Here is a 17,838-nt window from a genome sequence, read left to right as displayed (position 1 = left end):
ATCTTTTAAAAAGTAAAAATAAACATAGTAGAGAGCCCAGATATGAACCTTCAACTTTATGGCCGACAAAGTGGGAAAAAAATATACAGTGGAAAAAAGACAGTCTCATCAATAAATGGTACTGGGAAAATTGGACAGCTACGTGTAGAAGAATGAAACTCGATCATTCTCTTACACCATACATAAGGATAAACTTGAAATGAATAAAAGACCTCAATGTGAGGCAGGAATCCATCAGAATGCTAGAGGAGAACATAGGCAGTAACCTCTTCAACATCAGCCACAGCAACTTCTTTCAAGATATGTCTCCAACGGCAAAGGAAACAAAAGCAAAAATGAACTTTTGGGACTTCATTAAGATCAAAAGCTGCTGCACAGCAAAGGAAACAGTCAACAAAACAAAGAGGCAACCCATGGAATGGGAGAAGATATTTGCAAATGACAGTACAGACAAAGGGCTGATATCCAAGATCTATAAAGAACTCCTCAAACTCAACACAAACAAAACCGACAATCATATCAAAAAATGGACAGAAGATATGAATAGACACTTCTCCAAAGGAGACATACAGATGCTAAAAGACACATGAAAAATTGTTCATCATCACTAGCCATCAGGGAGATTCAAATCAAAACCACACTGAGATACCAACTTACACTAGTTAGAATGGCCAAAATTAACAAGACAGGAAACAACAAGTGTTGGAGAGGATGTAGAGAAAGGGGAACCCTCCCATACTGTTGGTAGGAATGCAAGTTGGTGCAGCCACTTTGGAAAACAGTGTGGACATTCCTTAAGAAATTAAAAATAGAGTTACCCTATGACCCTGCAATTGCACTACTGGGTATTTACCCCAAAGATATAGATGTAGTGAAAAGAAGGGCCATCTGTACCCCAATGTTCATAGCAGCAATGGCCATAGTCGCCAAACTGTGGGAAGAACCAAGATGCCCTTCAATGGACGAATGCATAAAGAAGATATAGTCCATATATACAATGTAGTATTATGCCTCCATATCCAACTTTTGTATCAACACGGACAGGACTGGAAGAGATTATGCTGAGTGAAATAAGTCAAGCAGAGAGAGTCAATTATCATATGGCTTCACTTATTTGTGGAGCATAAGGAACAGCACAGAGGATATGGGAAGATGGAGAGGAGAAGTCAGTTGGGGGAAATTGGAGGGGGAGACGAACCATGAGAGACTGTGGACTCAGAAATAAACAGGGTTTTTGAGGGGAGGGGGTGGGAGTTTGGGTGAGCCTGGTGGTGGGTATTATGGAGGGCATGTATTGTATGGAGCACTGGGTGTGGTGCATAAACAATGAATTCTGGAACACTGAAAAGAAATTTTAAAAAATAAATAAAATTTAAAATAAAAAAGTAAAAATAAATAAAAATAAAATTCATGTTTTTAATGCTTATATATTTTAATCCCTTAGTTGACAAAAATTTTTAAATATGGGTGCTTATTGGCAACCATTACATTATAATCTTTCCGAAACTAATGAAATGCCCTATCAGTGTAGTATGGATGTATGTTGTGTAGGGTAGCATGCTGAGTGACGTGTGTGGAGTGTATGGTGAGTGTGGGAGACAAGGAGGTGCAAGACTGGATTGGGGCTGTGGTGTGTTTTGTGTGTGTGTGTGTGTTGGTTTGAGGATGACTTTTTTTTTTTTTAAGATTTTATTTATTTATTTGACAGAGAGAAATCACAAGTAGTCGGAGACGCAGGCAGAGAGAGAGAGAGGGAAGCAGGCTCCCCGCTGAGCAGAGAGCCCGATGCGGGACAAGAACTGGGAAATAGCATTCACTGAACTGCATCAAAGAGAACTTTGTTTCAAGACCAAACTCTATTACAAGGTTTTATTTTTTTAATACTTTATTTATTTATTTATTTGAGAGAGACCATGAGAGGGGAGAAGGTCAGAGGGAGCAGACTCTCCATGGAGCAGGGAGCCTGATGTGGGACTAGATCCCAGGACACTGAGATCATGACCTGAGCTGAAGGCAGTGGCTTAACCAACTGAGCCACCCAAGCGCCCCCTATTACAAGATTTTAAACAAATCTGATAAATACTGTTATTGTGGCAGGTGAGTATGTTTTGTTACTCCTAATGGTACTGACTTACTGGGTTCATATTTTTACTATGAAGCTACAAACTGGAACACTTCAAATGGCTAGAATTTCCATATGCATAAAAGATGAATTTTGTGCTTACCAATGATACTAACATTTTCTATAACTGCAGAAGATATTTGCAGAGTATATATGTCTGAAGAGTTCCAATCTATACTCAAATGCATTATCTTGGGGGAAATAAACTCATTATTAAGGTGTCACATCTTAACGGACAGGGCTTTTTATCTAATGATTGCTATCTACAACAAAAATCACTTCTAAAGACCCCACCTTTTCTCTCCAAAGAGTGTGATTTTAAAATACTGGAATATGATTTTTAATGAATTTTTCTTTACATTTCTTAGTATTTAGAAGTTTTTTCTTAGTATCTCTTCCTCTTTTAGAACTAATATCTCCATATTGTGTATTTGTGCTGAAATGTGGTATATTAGTACTTACAACACATATCCCATGAGTCATTTTGATTTTATCTTTAAAATATTCTAACACTGAGTTAAGTGTGAAGTCAATTTCTGAATTAGAACAAATTATACAGCTATTTCAAAATAAAAGAGCTGATCTAATGCTACTTATCTTCATGGCGAATCCATGTAGGAAGTGACTTTGGAAAAAAAAAAGATTTCTAACACTGTTTCTCTAAATGTGACATGAGGACCACCTGCCCCAAGATCATTTGGAGTGCCTATTAAAATGCAGATTTCTGGGACCCATCATTAATCTGGAATGATGGAATGGTGTGAGTCACACTGAATTCAACTTGTCCACAATCATAAACATGGCCCCAATGTCAGCTGGTCTTGACAATGCATCTCCTCTAGCATGAGAAATAAGGAAGCAATGAGGGTGAAAGGGAGAGGATGCCCTGCTTTAGTAATACTAACACTAAAATAATTTTGCCAGATAGTTTCTTACCTTCAGATCCTCATCCAGTGGGCTGACTCATTCAGCCCTGCAAGGGTCCATTGCACAGGGCCTTCTTTCTTGTAAGAGCACTGAAGTGACCACTGACCTATACCAGATGCTCTACAAGTACCAGTGTAAGCTCAGGCTGATATGGATTGCTGGTAATATCTGTCTGCTGTGGACTGAACTGGTCCCCCCAGAAATCCATATGCTTAAACCCTAATTCCCAGAGTGATGGCATTTGGGGATGAGCCTTTGGGAGGTTTAGAGGCAATTATGATTGGATGAGGTTATGAGGGGAGAGCTTACATGATGGGATCAGTGCCCTTGCAAGAAGAAACAGCAGAGTGGTCTCATGTTCTTTCCCACCCTTTGTCTCCCCACCTTAAGTCCCCCACCCCACCCCCATCCACTAGGGGAGGACCCAGCAATAAAACAGCCACCTGCAAGCCAGGAACAGAGAGCTTTCACTGAAAACTGACCATACGGGCACCATGATCTCGGACTTCTGACCCTCACAACTGTGAGAAAAAAAACACTTTTGTTGTTTAAGGCAGTCTATGGTACTTTGTGGACAGCCCCAGCTGAGTAAGACAGTGACCATACATCTTAAGAAAAAAAAAATGCATGCTATATGAAACAAACTTTGTGTTCTTGGCACTTCTCCAAACACTTAAGCAGATAAGAAGTTCTTTCTGAGAAATACTTTGGTGTACCCAAAGGCAACCCTTTGCTCCATTCCATTCAGAGGTAAAAATACGAGTAACACTCCTCAGTTTTTGTAACTCTGACATAAACTCATCTGACTTCTAACAATGTTTCCCTAAATGTGACATGAGGACCACCTGCCCCAAGATCACTTGCAATGCCTATTAAAGTGCAGATTTCTGGGACGCATATTAGATTAACTAAATCAGAATCTCTTTGGGGATATGGAATATGCATTTTATTTTTTTTTTTAAGATTTTATTTATTTATTTGAGAGAGGGCGTAAGAGAGAGCATGAGAGAGAGAGAGTGAATGCATAGGCAGAGGGGAGGGGCAGAAAGAGAAGCAGACTCCCCAAGGAGTAAGAAGCCTGATGCAGGGCTCGATCCCAGGACTCTGGGATCATGACCTAAGCTGAAGGCAGATGTTCAACCAACTGAGCCACCCAGGTGCCCAGGAATGTTTATTTTCAACGAGCATCCTTTGAAACTCCCAAGCACACTAAAAGTTGGGAACCTGCAGCATAAAAACAATGGGATTTTCCTGAATCAATGACCCCAAACTATGAGATCTTTAAACATCTGTTATACTGGCTCTGCCAAAAGTAAACTTGAAATAACATGTGTGGGCAGTGCAGCCTAAGGGACAAGAGGCTTTATGTTCCTTTAGGTTCCCTTTGTTTTATTACCATTTAAAATTTGAAATTCAGGAAGCAAGTCCCTGAGTCAAATGAGAAGCCTGCAAAATGCCTTCACCAGTGACTCTTTAATGTCATGCCCTTGTTTTTATCAAGGATTGATATTTTTAAAAGGTTAGTTACTATGTCTTCTTCAAAATCCATTTAAAGGGTTAAAGAGGTCATCTATTATCATATCCATAACCACTGTATCTTTTAAGAGGATTCAAGTACTAAAATTATCCTAGAAATGTGTATTAATAGGCCTCTCTCCAGATCAGTTTGCTTCTGTTAATCTAATAATATATAAACTATATAATAATATATAAACTATATAATACTATATATTACAGTATATAATACTATATAACTATATAATAATATATAAACCATAAAATATATAAACTATATGACCCTTGCCTTCCCCTCTCCTCCCAGGAAATACAGTAATTTAGCCAAGATCTAAAAGTACTCAGTTACCATCACTATTCTACCTCAGATTTCTGGTTCGTACTTTTATCTCCTCCGAAATGATCTCTCACACAGATGTAAAATCAATTATCCTGTATTCCAGGTGCTCTATATCTTTTTATGGTTACATGAATTCTTTTTTAAAGAAACATAGTCTTAATAAATATCCCCTTACATGTGCACATATTACTGCATAGCCAGATAATGCTTATTTGTCATTATCCAGGGACCCATAGGGAGTAAGTACTCAAAAACTATCTGTTCCATTGAGCTCCCAAATCTCTTCCCAGGCTCTGTCCTCTCCCTTGACCTCAGATCCCACATGTAAAACTATCTGTCCCTGGGTCACTCTAAAATGTCCCAACTCACCCTCTCCCTTAACAAGCACCCCCTCCAGATTAAGCAACTTTTTTATTTTTTAAAAGATTTTATTTATTTGACACAGAGAGAGAGAGAAAGAGCGAGAGCACAAGCAGGGGGAGCAGCAAGCAGAAAGAGGGAGAGAAGTAGTCTTCCCACTGAGCAGGGAGCCCAGTTCAGGGCTTGATCCCATGCCTGAGCCAAAGGCAGCTGCTTAACCAACTGAGCCACCGAGGTGCCCCCAGATTAAGCAATTTCAAGGTCATCTATGACTTACCATCTTGATGCTATCAGTCTCAAAGTTCTGAAGCTTCTGCTTTGGAATGTTTCTTGTACTGGACCCTCCCTTCCAATTCTCATTGCCAGCACTGTCCTCCAGATCTTTAACCAATCATAGCTGGATTATTACAGCTTTCCAGCAAAGATGACAGGAAGGAAAACTACTAAACTTGACTCAGCACCTGGCATATAGGTACGTTTTTTGTGCTATCGTATTTAACTCCCATTTAGTTACTATCATATTTAATTTTCATTTAGTTATGAATCAGGTATTATTTCCCTTTCATAGATAAGAAAACTGGAATTTAAAAAACCTGCCCACCATAACACAGATAGCAAAAACACAATCTGGGCTTCAACTGGGGTCTGTCTGACTCCAGATTCTTTCCGGTGCCACAAGCTACTCCTAATTTTCCTCCTTTTATGCCACAGCCATTCCCAGCATCTTGCTGTTTTTAAATTCTGCTTTTACTCTCACAGGTCTCTTAAACAACCACAAACAAACTAGAATCCTCCGATTGACCTTCAAGGATGCTGAGCAGCCAACCTTGTTTTCCTTGCCCCTCAGATTCATTTCTCACTGTCCTATAAACACATTATCCTGCTTATTTCTATACTGTCAAGGGTATTCCTATACAGTCAAGGGTATTTTTGGAAAAAAGTAGTAAGGTGCTTTTCTCTTTGGTCTTTCCAAATATAGTACCTTTGCCCTGGTTGACTCAGGACGCCTTGCTGTGGGGGTAGCTGGAGAGCTGTGGTAGGGGGACGGGCGAGTGGTTAGTTAGAGTTAGGTGGGTGTGTTTAAGGGAGAAGCAGAGAAGACAAAATTTAGAGGCATGCAAAGAGAAAGAATAAGGTAATTTTCAGCTTTTTGTTGGAAAAATGGGATTTTGCAAGCAGAATCTAGGAAAGAGAGAAATTGTCTTGAGGAAAGATTCGCTCCGTTCCTTTATCTCTCTAATTAGTTCTGAAGGAACCTGATCATAGAATGTTCTCAATACCCAGACAAGACAGCTTCTGACTGCAAAGCCATGACGCTTCTTGTCCTAACAGAAGAAAGAAAAAATAGGAAAGTAAAAATTAAGATGTAGAGTCAAGAAAGTGAGGAACCACTGAGGGCAAGAGATCTGGGACAGCCCAGCTCAGTTAAGTAGGGAATGGTGTGGGATTTCTTAAGCCACCCTAAGTTCCCATGTGGTGTGGACCCTGTGCTGAGAGCCAGAGACCCTCCTCCCTGACTAGGGACACCACTGGTGCTGTAAGCTGGATTAGAGCTCAGGAGCTCCTGGAAGCTGAGCTCAAACCATATATGCCAAGAAGAATGTCTGGGTTCTAACAAAGGCAAGTCAGCCAAGATCGAGTGCTTTTCACTGACAAGCAGCACCCAAGTAGACAATGAACCTCACCCAAAGACCAGAAGAATCAGAGGACAACAACTCTTTCTTTCTTCTAGGAACACATAAATTCCCTTCCTCCAGTGTCCAGATGCTACAGAGGACAGCGAGGCAGGGGAGGGGTGCTTTCTGAGAGCCTGAGCTATTTTACCCAAGCAAGGGGCTATTTTTTTTAAAGATTTTATTTATTTTATTTGACAGACAGAGATCACAAGTAGGCAGAGAGGCAGGCAGAGAGTGAGAGGAGGAGGAAGCAGGCTCCCTGCTGAGCAGAGAGCCTGATGCGGGACTCGATCCCAGGACCCTGAGATCATGACCTGAGCCGAAGGCTGAGGCTTAACCCACTGAGCCACGCAGGCGCCCCAGCAAGATGCTATTTATTAAAAGGAAAATTTACTTTATAACATCAAATTAGGATCAATGAAATTGGCTTCACAGCGTCTCCCCAGAGTGCCCTGAAGTAGAGGTGTATATATCAACCATAAGGAGACTACGACCCCTTGTAGAGATTGGAGGGAAGAATCAGTAAGCAAAAGTTCCTTAGATAGGAACTCAAGGCACAAGGAGGCACTGTCCTAGGTGACCTCATCCCTGCATTAGTGTAGGGCAAGTCTCCCCTCCTGTTAACTCACATAACTGTTTAATTGCTCAATTAACATAATTGCTTAATTGATTGATTGTTTAATTTGCTTGTTGGATGAGAATAAGTGTCTGTTTAGCAAACAAACAGAAAAAAACCCCAAATTTAAAAAAAGAATTTCAACCACGAAATGGACATTTGGTTCATTTTTTTTTTCTCTCCTGGTCAGCAGAAGGGAGGTTGAAGAGAAGACCTATCACAGGGAAATTACAGAAGCAACACGTGGCTGCGCATCTAAGTTTTTCGTTTCTTGACCCTGCTATACCTGCCTCTGGGTAGTTCCTTTTGTTTCCATTCCTGGACCTACTCTTATTTCTGCCCAATTGACACTAAATCTATAGACAAAGAGACTCAGTCAGAATGGTAAGTCACTTCTTTAAGGTCATTAAAGGATAAAGACTTAGAAGAAGGGAGCGCAGAGATCCTTTCCCAGCTCTCTGTACTGTACCATGCTGTCTCCAGGGAATAAGAAAAAAATGAATAAAGGTTGCAGATCAAAATATTGTTATTAAAATGTATGCTTAGTTTACGTTTTGGAACATCTGGGTTCTAGAAAGAGCAGCTTCAAAAACCTGCTCTTTGGATTGAATCAACATCTCCTTAGGACTCAGCAACAAATGAACATTATTAAAGAAGTCAAATCCTTTATTGACACGGAGAATTAGCCAACTACTCAATTCAGCTAGTAAGCTGGCAAACAGACTAATAACACCATCAGTGTATGCCAAAGCCATGAGGGTAACACCTAAGTTGTTTTGACGAAGCTGTTCGCCCCACTGAAGAAGGTGAACGTGCCAACCGGCCAGGATCCAGTCCGTCATTCTGTGAAGGGCAAGAGGAACAGAAGGAGCCACATAAGCTAAGTACTGTGAAAAGCACAAGGAGGTGGTGGGGGGAAAGCATCAGAGAGCAACGGCCATGTTACAGTGTTGGGGGGTGGTGATTACTGGAAGTGGCGATAAGGGGGGAGTGGTGGGAAGCAGCAGGTGCTGACAAAGGACAAGAAAGTCAGAGAAGGAAAGTCAAAAAACAGACAAACCTCATAGGCCCCCTGGCAAGCAGGCAGCTGTCAGTCAATGTGCTGTCTCTGGAGACGCCCGACATCTACAGGATCTGGCTTTTCTGTGAGCGTGCTCGCAGGGAGGGAGGGCGTCTCACAAACAGCCTCAGTGGTGTCATCAAAAACACATGTTTTGAAAATCTCTTACTATGTGTATTTGGAGATGGGAAGAAGTGGAGTGGGGGACATTCTGAACTTCAGTATATCCCCGAAGGGCATCAGCATGCAAGGCTAGAGGAAGGCAGCCCAATCTATTTAACTGCTTGGTGTATAGGGTACGGAGCTAAGGGGAGTCCCAGGTCCCATATTGCCTACTGCTAAGCTCACAGCTACCCACACCACACCAGCACAGCAGCAACCAAACCAACAAGATAAGGAGTTCCATGTAAGAAACAGGAAAGCACAGCTTTCATGTCTAAGGATTCTCATCCCACCAAAAAAAAAAAAAAAAAAAAGTTAGAGATTCCAGCACTTACAAGAAGTCTGGAGAGACATCTGGGTCTCCACAGTAATTAATTTCCTGACAGTTTCTGTTGGCCTGTGCTATATTCAGAATCCTCTAGGTATGAGTTTAATAAATCTATTAGACAATGCTAATTTGGGTTTATGCCGTAATCGCCAAGTCAGAGAAAAGAGGCTGTTGTATATTTAAGGAGGAAAGCTCCGGTCTTCCCTCTTCATCACTTTCCTTGTCATCCCTCTCGAAAGCTCTTTGCCAGACCCCTCAGCAGCCAAAAGGGAAAAGCAAAAGGGCCACTTAACAGTGTGTTCCTTCCTCCACTGGGAGCAGAAGGGAGGGCCCCTAATCATTGCCTGCGTGACATGATAATACTTCTGAAACTCATGTACCTTCTAGAACTTAGATGTTTCTGCTTCCAGGAACTGTGTTTTGTGTCAATTCTGTTAAACTGACTGTTGCATTGCCTTTTTTTTTTAAAGTTTTTATTTATTTAACAGAGAGAGAGATATAGCACAAGCAGGGGGAGTGGGGGAGGGAGAAGCAGGCTCCCCACTGAGCAGGGACTCAATCCCAGGACCCTAGGATCATGACCTGAGCCGAGCCAAAAACTGAGCCACCCAGGCGCCCCTGTATTGCTTTTTAATTATCTGCTTTCATGCCTGGCTCTACAATGATACTGTAACACCTTAAAGGCAGAGACCTCCTCCCTTTATCTCTATACAGCTGGTTTTTAATATGCCTATCTACCTATTGGAGCCAGGGGTGCACAGATGCATGAGTGCTTAAATCCAGAGAACAGACAAATTTCCCCTCTAGTTAAAGAAAACTTTTTGTTACATATGAATATGTGTGGAAATAAAGGCAGAGGGGAATTAGAATAATTCTTCTATAAAAGTCACAAATAATATAAATTAATAATCAGAAGTTAAAGTAATGTAAGCAGTTATTCTTCTTTCAAGGCAGATTTTTGCTTAATCACATTTAATTTTTAGTTACACCACAAAAAACTATCTGATGAATCCCACATCTCTTAATTTTGATATTAAAGTGATATTTAACAGAATATGGAGATAAATCTTAAAATTAAGAAGCTCTAATAATGAAGCTTATCTTCAAAAATAAACTCTTTCACAATACTTTCTAAAGCTAATGTTTATTATTTCAGGAATATTAAATGAATAATGAAACTAGAAGTCAAATATGAATTCAGTGTGTAACTGAACAAGAATTGAGATAAAATAAACTCAATAATAAAATAAAAATCTTCTACTCACCAAAAAAAAGTCCATATTTGGCTACTAAAATATATTAGATGCTATTATATACATATTAAGACCTTATATAATATACATATAAACTGATTATATATATGTACATATATATGCTTTTAATACTATTAGAAGCAAAGGAATCTGGTTTTCTATCACTATCATCTACATCCTAAGTCAAAAGTCTTACTGTTTTTTTTTTAATATTTTATTTTTTTGACACAGAAAGAGAGAGATCACAAGTAGGCAGAGAGGCAGGCAGAGAGAGGGGGAAGCAGGCTTCCTGCTGAGCAGAGAGCCCAATGAGAGACTCTATTCCAGGACCCTGAGATCATGACCTGAGCCAAAGGCAGAGGCTCAACCCACTGAGCCACCCAGGTGCCCAGGTCTTACATTTTTAGATGCTTGTTCCTGTCTCATCACCCTGCAACCTACTTTTCAACAGAATCCCTATGTACCATTACTACTTGACAAAATATATTTAGAAAAACCAACTGCTATGAATATTAGCATCGTCATGCCCTTTCCTTAACAAGTCATATACTTGTGGACATTTAAATCTCATTTTTTAAAATCTCATTTTTTAAAAGATTTAAGACCAAATCCATACTATCAGCTATTATTTGAATAGTGAAAAGTAGGAAAGTTTACTTTTTAATCAGGGATTTCTTTTGTTTAAGTAACTGTAGACAGACATCCCTGGCCTAGATGCTAAATTAAAGACAAAACACTATACCAATCCTCATTATTCTCATAAAGTCACTGCTGAGCCCCTTATGCCCAAGTGTGAAGTTGGTCACCCATAGTTTACAACTCCAGATCTTCTATCTGGGGCCAGACTCTTATGTGCTCATCCTGCAAGGGCCGCTAACCTGGCTTCCATGCCAAACTTACACTATGTGGTGTTGAGGGCAGCGTTGAGAAGGAAGACTGCTGGTCAAGGTAAGAGCCTCCCTCCTGAGGAGACTGCTCAGCGGCCATTCACTGTTCCTTATGCATGCTCTCTAGAGGGACAATCTCAATCCTGAGCCAGGAAGTTTAAAGTATTCCTTCCTAGCAAGAGCCTAGGAGCCCAGTAAAAACAGGTTTCTTTCATGTCACATTTCCCATGGTGTTTTCTTGCTTACTGTCAACTGAGGTAAGGGACTTTATGGGATATTGTAGGCAAAGGCAAAGCATAGTGGATAAGAATATTGGAGGGTGTAGGAGAGGGAAAGAGAGGAAGGGTGGGAGAAAGAGAGAGAGAGAGAGAGAGAGAGAGAGAGAGGGAAAGGATAAGCAATTGCTATCCCAGGACAGCAATGAAAAATTCCTAAAATTCTAACCACATCATTAGATGATGCCCCAGTCCTGCGCCATGATTCTCTCACCACTTTGATGTTAAGAAAAGAGAAAACCATAAATGATATTTGGCAGGGGGTCAATTACGTTTTGAGATACTCTTTTCTCCTTTTTGTTTCCATCCTCAGTGCTCCCACTTAGCTTACGAACTTTCTCAAGTTGACCAGTCATCAGCAGTCAAATTGAAATGATGAATTAATTGGATCTCATAAGTGAATTAATACTAATTAGTAGTGTCCTGTGTTATTCCTCCTAGGAGTAAATGCATTTTGTGAATTAGAGGTCCAACTTCAGCTTCCATTTATCAATTTGTAAAAGAAGAGACTGGACGAGATGCAATCCTTTGCAACTCAAGCGGTCTATTTGTTTTCCCCCAAAATATTCCCTACTAGTTAGATTTCGGAAGTGTGGTACTAAGATGACTTTAGGTGGGGGAGTTCAAATGACCCTCATATCACACTGTATAGCTTACTATCTACTCCACTCACACAATAAGATCAGTCACGATTAAGAATAGTTTTCCTTCTGCGGTCTTGGTCTGTTAATAATATAGTTTTCACTAGGGCTTAAATGAACATCTGAAGCATAATCGTAGGGATATTTGGTTTGAAGATGAAGGAATAAAGGCCTCTCTTAACTTTTCTCCTCTTCAAAATTATCCCCTCTAAACAGCAAGGAAAACAGAGAAAAATAATGTAGATTTCATCTTCCATGAAACCAGAAGACATTTGTTGATATCTGTAACTACACAATATGTGAAGTTGGAAGAAAGGTAAATGATTTAGTAGAGACAAGGGAGGTCCAACTAGAGTGCCAGAGTGCCTGTAACAAGAAGCAAGTTGATCCACCCTGCTCAATACCAGAAAAATCCCAGAAATTGAAGGCAAAAGAAATCCCAGAAAGTAGAGATGGGGCAAGAGCCAAAAATAAGGGAACTGGCTGAAAGTCTGTAGAAAGAGTAGGTAGACCTCTTTCCCCAGATCTCTACCCGACTGACAGATACCCTTGCCCCTATAAGAAAGATAGGATATGAAATCTCCAGAGAAACAGAAACACAGCTGCTCTGGTGGGGATACCAGACCCAAGAGAGGGCAGGTACTAAGATCTCTTCTCAGTTCCAGCATGAAATATTATATAAACACAAATTACTGCTTTTGTTATGACACATTTTTGGCAGTACTTCCTCTGAAGAAAAACTAAACAGAATCTTCCTTTCAAGAAGTCTTTCTCTTTTAAAGATAATACTGCTGAGAAATCTAATGACTATGTGTAAGTATATTAATACATAGAAGGATTGATTCTTCTTCCCACGAGTAGACTCATAAGCTCCTCTCTTGATTTATCAGGTATTTGCTAACTATGGGTCAATTCTTCTCGTTTCTTGAAACTGTTCTTTCTAGGCAGCTTTGCCTTAGTACCCACCTGCTCCTTCATCTTTTTCTGTGTCCTTTGCTTGCTACCCTTTCTCTGTACTCTCTAAACAACAACAAAAAGAATCATTCCGAAAGGGGAGTCTAGGGCTCTCCTTGTTTCTCTCTTTACATTCTTTCTTTGGATAATATCCTATACTCACATGACTCAGCAACTAGCTCCATCAGCCAGTGGATTCTCAAATTTTCCCAAGCTTTAAACTTGCATTCCCATCTTCCTGCTTGACACATCTAATCAGATTATCTGAAAAATCAGATCCTCCTCTTTGTCTTTTCCTTTTCAACAATGACATCAATAATCTTTGTTATCTAGGTCAAAATCCCCAAGTCATCTCTGACCCTGCTTTCTCTCTCTCTCTCTCTCTTTAAGATTTTATTTATTTACTTGAGATAGAAAGTGAGAGAGAGAGAGAGAGAGAGAGAGAGAGAGAAAGGGAGGGCATGGAGAGGGAGGGAAGAAGAAGAGGGAGAAGCTGCACTCTGCTGAGCAAGGAGCTTGCCACGGGGCTCAGGGCTCAGGCTCAGGGCTGGATCCCAGGACCCTGGGATCATGACCTGAGCAGAAGGCAGATGCTCAATGGCTCAATGGCTTACTCAATTAAGCCACCTAGGCACCCCCACTGCTTCCTCTTTAAACCCCTCCTGGGCAGTTAAGTTGCACATTGCATTGATCCTATCTGTGTATTCAGTCTTCCAATGTCTCTTCTTTCTACTCCACAGTATTACACTATTACAGATCCTAATCTCAGCCTGAATGGCTTTAGTAGCCCCCTAATTTATTTATTTGCATTCTCTGAATTGCCATGTCAATCCATCCTACTCTCAGACTGTCTCTGATCAAATTGCTGCTGCTCTGTAACCATTGATGGCACCCTATTGTCTCCTCCTCACAAGATCCTCCATATTAATGCCCAAACCAATAGATCCAGCTAAATCTCACTGGTCTCCTACACACATTCAATGTTCCAACCAAGCTCAATTAGTGTTCCTCAGACATACCTAGCATTTTGGGGGAAGGGCTTCAATTAATTTCCCACTCTGTCTCTGTCTCTGTCTCTTATCCTATCTTTTAGAGCCCATAAAGGTTTCCTTGATTACTCCACGGCCTTACCATAGTCTGTCACTCTTTACACTTGATCCTTCATAGCTCCATCCTTGTGTGTATGTTTTTATGGTACTCATTTTACTCTAATTTATAGCATAGTAGCTCATGCCCAGTTACATTTCCACCTCTCCCTCATGAGATTTTAAACTCCTTGACTGCAGAAAAGTTGCCATACTCATCTTCGGGGCTTGCTGTACCTAACTTGCACTTGCCACATGCAAATGCTTAAGAATTGTCTTTGAATCACGTGAGAGCTGCCTTCAGATGCCTTTTGGAGTTTCATCAGATACATTTAATAACTAAAAACTTCAAGAATGAGGTAATCTTGCCAGTGACAGACTACTTGGCGCAAAGTTTGCAAATAACTGGGAAAAGGAAAGTCTTGATTTGAATCAATGGTTGAATCAAGAGTTCTACCAAAGGATATTTTTTAAAAGTCTTGTTAGTGGGGTGCCTGGGTGGCTTAGTGGGTTAAGCCGCTGCCTTCGGCTCAGGTCATGATCTCAGGGTCCTGGGATCGAGTCCCGCATCAGGCTCTCTGCTCAGCAGGGAGCCTGCTTCCCTCTCTCTCTCTCTCTCTCTCTCTGCCTGCCTCTCCATCTACTTGTGATTTCTCTCTGTCAAATAAATAAATAAAATTTAAAAAAAAATTAAAAAAAATAAAATAAAATAAAATAAAAGTCTTGTTAGTGATATAGCAGATGACATTCTTTCTCCAAAGTCAGTCTGTTTAAAATTCCCAAGTGGAATACTGGAGCACAGAGCAGTGAAATGAGCAACAGGATTACCCTCAGGAATCTTTTTGGTAAAAGTGGGATTCTATCTTCAGCATCCTGGCTGAATTTAAAGCCAGCTATTCTAGTCTGATTCCTAAAAATGACCCTGGGTCTTTGAGAGACTGGTTATCCCACCCCAATTCCATACCAGGCTTGTTGTGCTCACTCTCTGAGCTGTTAAACTGGGGCTATATTCTAAGTGAAGGTGGAATGAAGAGCTGACTTTTTAAAAAAAATTTTATTTATTTATTTGACAGAGATCACAAGTAGGCAGAGAAACAGGCAGAGAAAGAGGAGGAAGCCGGCTTCCTGCTGAGTAGAGAGCTCATGCAGGGCTGGATCCCAGGACCTGGGATCCTGATCTAAGCCCAAGGCAGAGGCTTTAACCCACTGAGCCACCCAGGCGCCCTGAAGAGCTGATTTTTGCGACAGATATCAAACTAGTGCCCGACGTTAGCAAACGACAGGACTCAAACATGAAGAGATTGCTGTCCTACCTCCCAAAGAAACGTTTATTAGTGTTTGTCTTCTGAACATGACCGGGTCTTCTCAACTACTTTACAAAGTAAATACACTAGGACATTTACTTGTTGAATTATGTAAAGTCAGAAAACAGAAAAAATGTTCTGTTCTATTAGCGGGTAGACAAGTCTGCGATAGAATTTGCCTCAGTATTTTGTGTAGTTGACCTCAAACTCCAAAAGGCCAAGTGAGTAATCTCTGCTCCACCCTACTTTCTCAGCTAAGAGGGCTGCGGTGTCCCATTTAGTGTGGATTTATGGTAGCAGGGGAAAAAAATTAAATAATCAAGAAACTGAACTGGGTTATAAAAACCAAATTGGCAAAAGGAAAATAGGCAATGTCTTTAAACCTTAGAGAGGCTGGGAAGCATGCTGGCCGCGCTTTAATCCCTAAGGATATACCTTCCTTCCATTTCCTGGGACATTTCCACCCCAGGCTAATCTTAGGCAATAATTGAACCACATCGGGATGCGTCGCTCATTTTAAATGACAACCCTTCCCTAAGCTATCTGCTCCTAGCCGCTGATTTCTGTTTTTTAATAAGCAAATCCGGAAAGGCCAGGAGCGGGTTCTGAGCCGGCTGAGCCCTGCGAGATTAGGTCGGTCTGGAGGTCGCCCAGAGGCCCGGGACCAGGAGTGTGGCAGCTCTAGAACAGCAGGGGGCGCTGCGTAACCTCGGTCCCTTCACCAAGAACCACTTACCCCGCCCAGACGGTAAGTACGGCCTGCTACGTCTGGCCCCAAGTTCTCTACCTAGGTCTGCGCGTTTTTCCTAAAAAAGACAGTAAACCTCGTGGCACGCCCAAGGTATGTGACAAGAAAAATAGCATGCACCCTATAAAACGAAGGGTTGTCTTTTAATCCTCTCTATGTCACGTAGCGGCGAAGGCTGGCTCCAAGATCTGGAAATTGAGAAAAGTTGCTCTTTCTCACACACTAAGGGCCGACCTCTACCTTCCTTTAAAAAGAAAACAGCTACTGACCCTGAGGCGCCTGGGAACTACAGCCAAAGTTACCACTGAACAGTTCAGTTCCCGCACTGCCCCCGCGCCCTCTCTCCCTTGGGGATCTGGCTTCAGTTTGCCCCCAACTGTGAACGGGCCACCGAGAAACAAGGCGACTGGGCAAACTTACGCCCACACAATGTATCGCACACCTTTCCTTCCCTTCTCCCCACTTCCCTGGCCCCGCTCGGCACCGCCGGGAGCGTCGCGGGGGAGACGCACGTTCCCAGCGCGGTTCCACGCAGGGGAGCTGGGGAGGAGGTCGAAGTTCGAGCACGCGCCTGGGTCCATGGGCACCTTCTCATTTTCTGATTTCCTCGGGTAAGCTCAGGGTTCCTACGCCGAGGGGTCCCGGCCGCGGGGCAGCCGTGCGCGTGTAGGAGAGGACGTGTCTGCTTGCTGCAAAACGAGTCTGGCGTCCGTTGTGTGGGTCCGGGGTCGTTCCGTGCGCTTGAACCGGGACAGAGCCCCCAGCCACGCCTTCAGCGGTCCCCAAGTCCCCACACAAAGCAGAACCAAGGGGACGAGCTCCCGACCGAGGTCTGCATCCCCAAGTCGCCCCGAACAGAACTGTCATGCCACTCCGGGCGACGTCTGGGGGTCCCTGGCACGTCGTGGGGCGGCCTCAGGAGCGCGCCATCCTGCCCCCCGCCCGGCACTGCCCTCCCGACGCGCGGGCCGCGGGCCGGCCGGGTACTCACATGTCCAGCCCGGGGGAGAAGGGCGACGGGCAGTAGCCGCGCGGTTCCCGCGGGGAGGGCGCCGAGCGCGGCTCGAGCCCCCCGTTGACGCCCCTCCAGCCCCGCCGGCGGCGCTGCGGCTCCGAGCCTTCGTCCTCGCCCTCCTCCTCCTCTTCCTCCGGCGTGGGGAAGGTCACCCTCGCTTGCTCCTTGCACTTCCTGACCTTGGTGGACATCGCGCCCGCCGCGGTCCGAGCGTGGGGATGCCGGCCGCCCGCCGCCGCCGCCGCCGCCGGGTCTGTCCGCGGCGCCCCTTCCGCACCGCCGGCCGCTCCGGCAGCCCCGGGCAGCCCCGGGCGGGAGGGCAGCGGGAGAGAACGGCGCGGCCCGACACCGAGCGGTTAGAGGCGGGAAGCGAAGCCGAGTCGCCGCCGCCGCCGCCGCCCACCATGAAACCGTGGGAGCAGCCGCCGCGGCTGTGGCTGCGAGGACGCCGCCCGGGGCCGAGTGGGGCGCTGGTGCTGGGAAGGGCTCTGCCGCCCGGCGGCGGCGGCGCCGAAGCCTCCTCGGTGCGGGGCTCCCGTCTCCGGCAGCATCACTTGCTAGGACACTACC

General features: G+C 43.3%; 1 protein-coding gene across 6 annotated transcripts in view; it reads right to left on the bottom strand.

Moving 5' to 3' along the window:
* Positions 1-17,563, bottom strand: part of TRPC3 (transient receptor potential cation channel subfamily C member 3) — a 76,216-nt gene extending 58,653 nt beyond the window's left edge. For all 6 annotated transcript variants that reach the window (XM_059169058.1, XM_059169067.1, XM_059169075.1 and 3 more), the window contains exon 1: positions 17,245-17,563. In XM_059169058.1, coding sequence (XP_059025041.1) covers positions 17,245-17,459 — 215 coding nt within the window. In that variant the 5' untranslated portion in view covers positions 17,460-17,563. The remainder of the gene's footprint in view (positions 1-17,244) is intronic.
* Between the last annotated feature and the right edge of the window lie 275 nt (positions 17,564-17,838).

The sequence above is a fragment of the Mustela lutreola genome, chromosome 1 (genome assembly GCF_030435805.1).
Source record: "Mustela lutreola isolate mMusLut2 chromosome 1, mMusLut2.pri, whole genome shotgun sequence".
In the NCBI taxonomy this organism is placed as follows: Eukaryota; Metazoa; Chordata; class Mammalia; order Carnivora; family Mustelidae; genus Mustela; species Mustela lutreola.
This window is presented reverse-complemented; position numbering and strand designations above follow the sequence as displayed.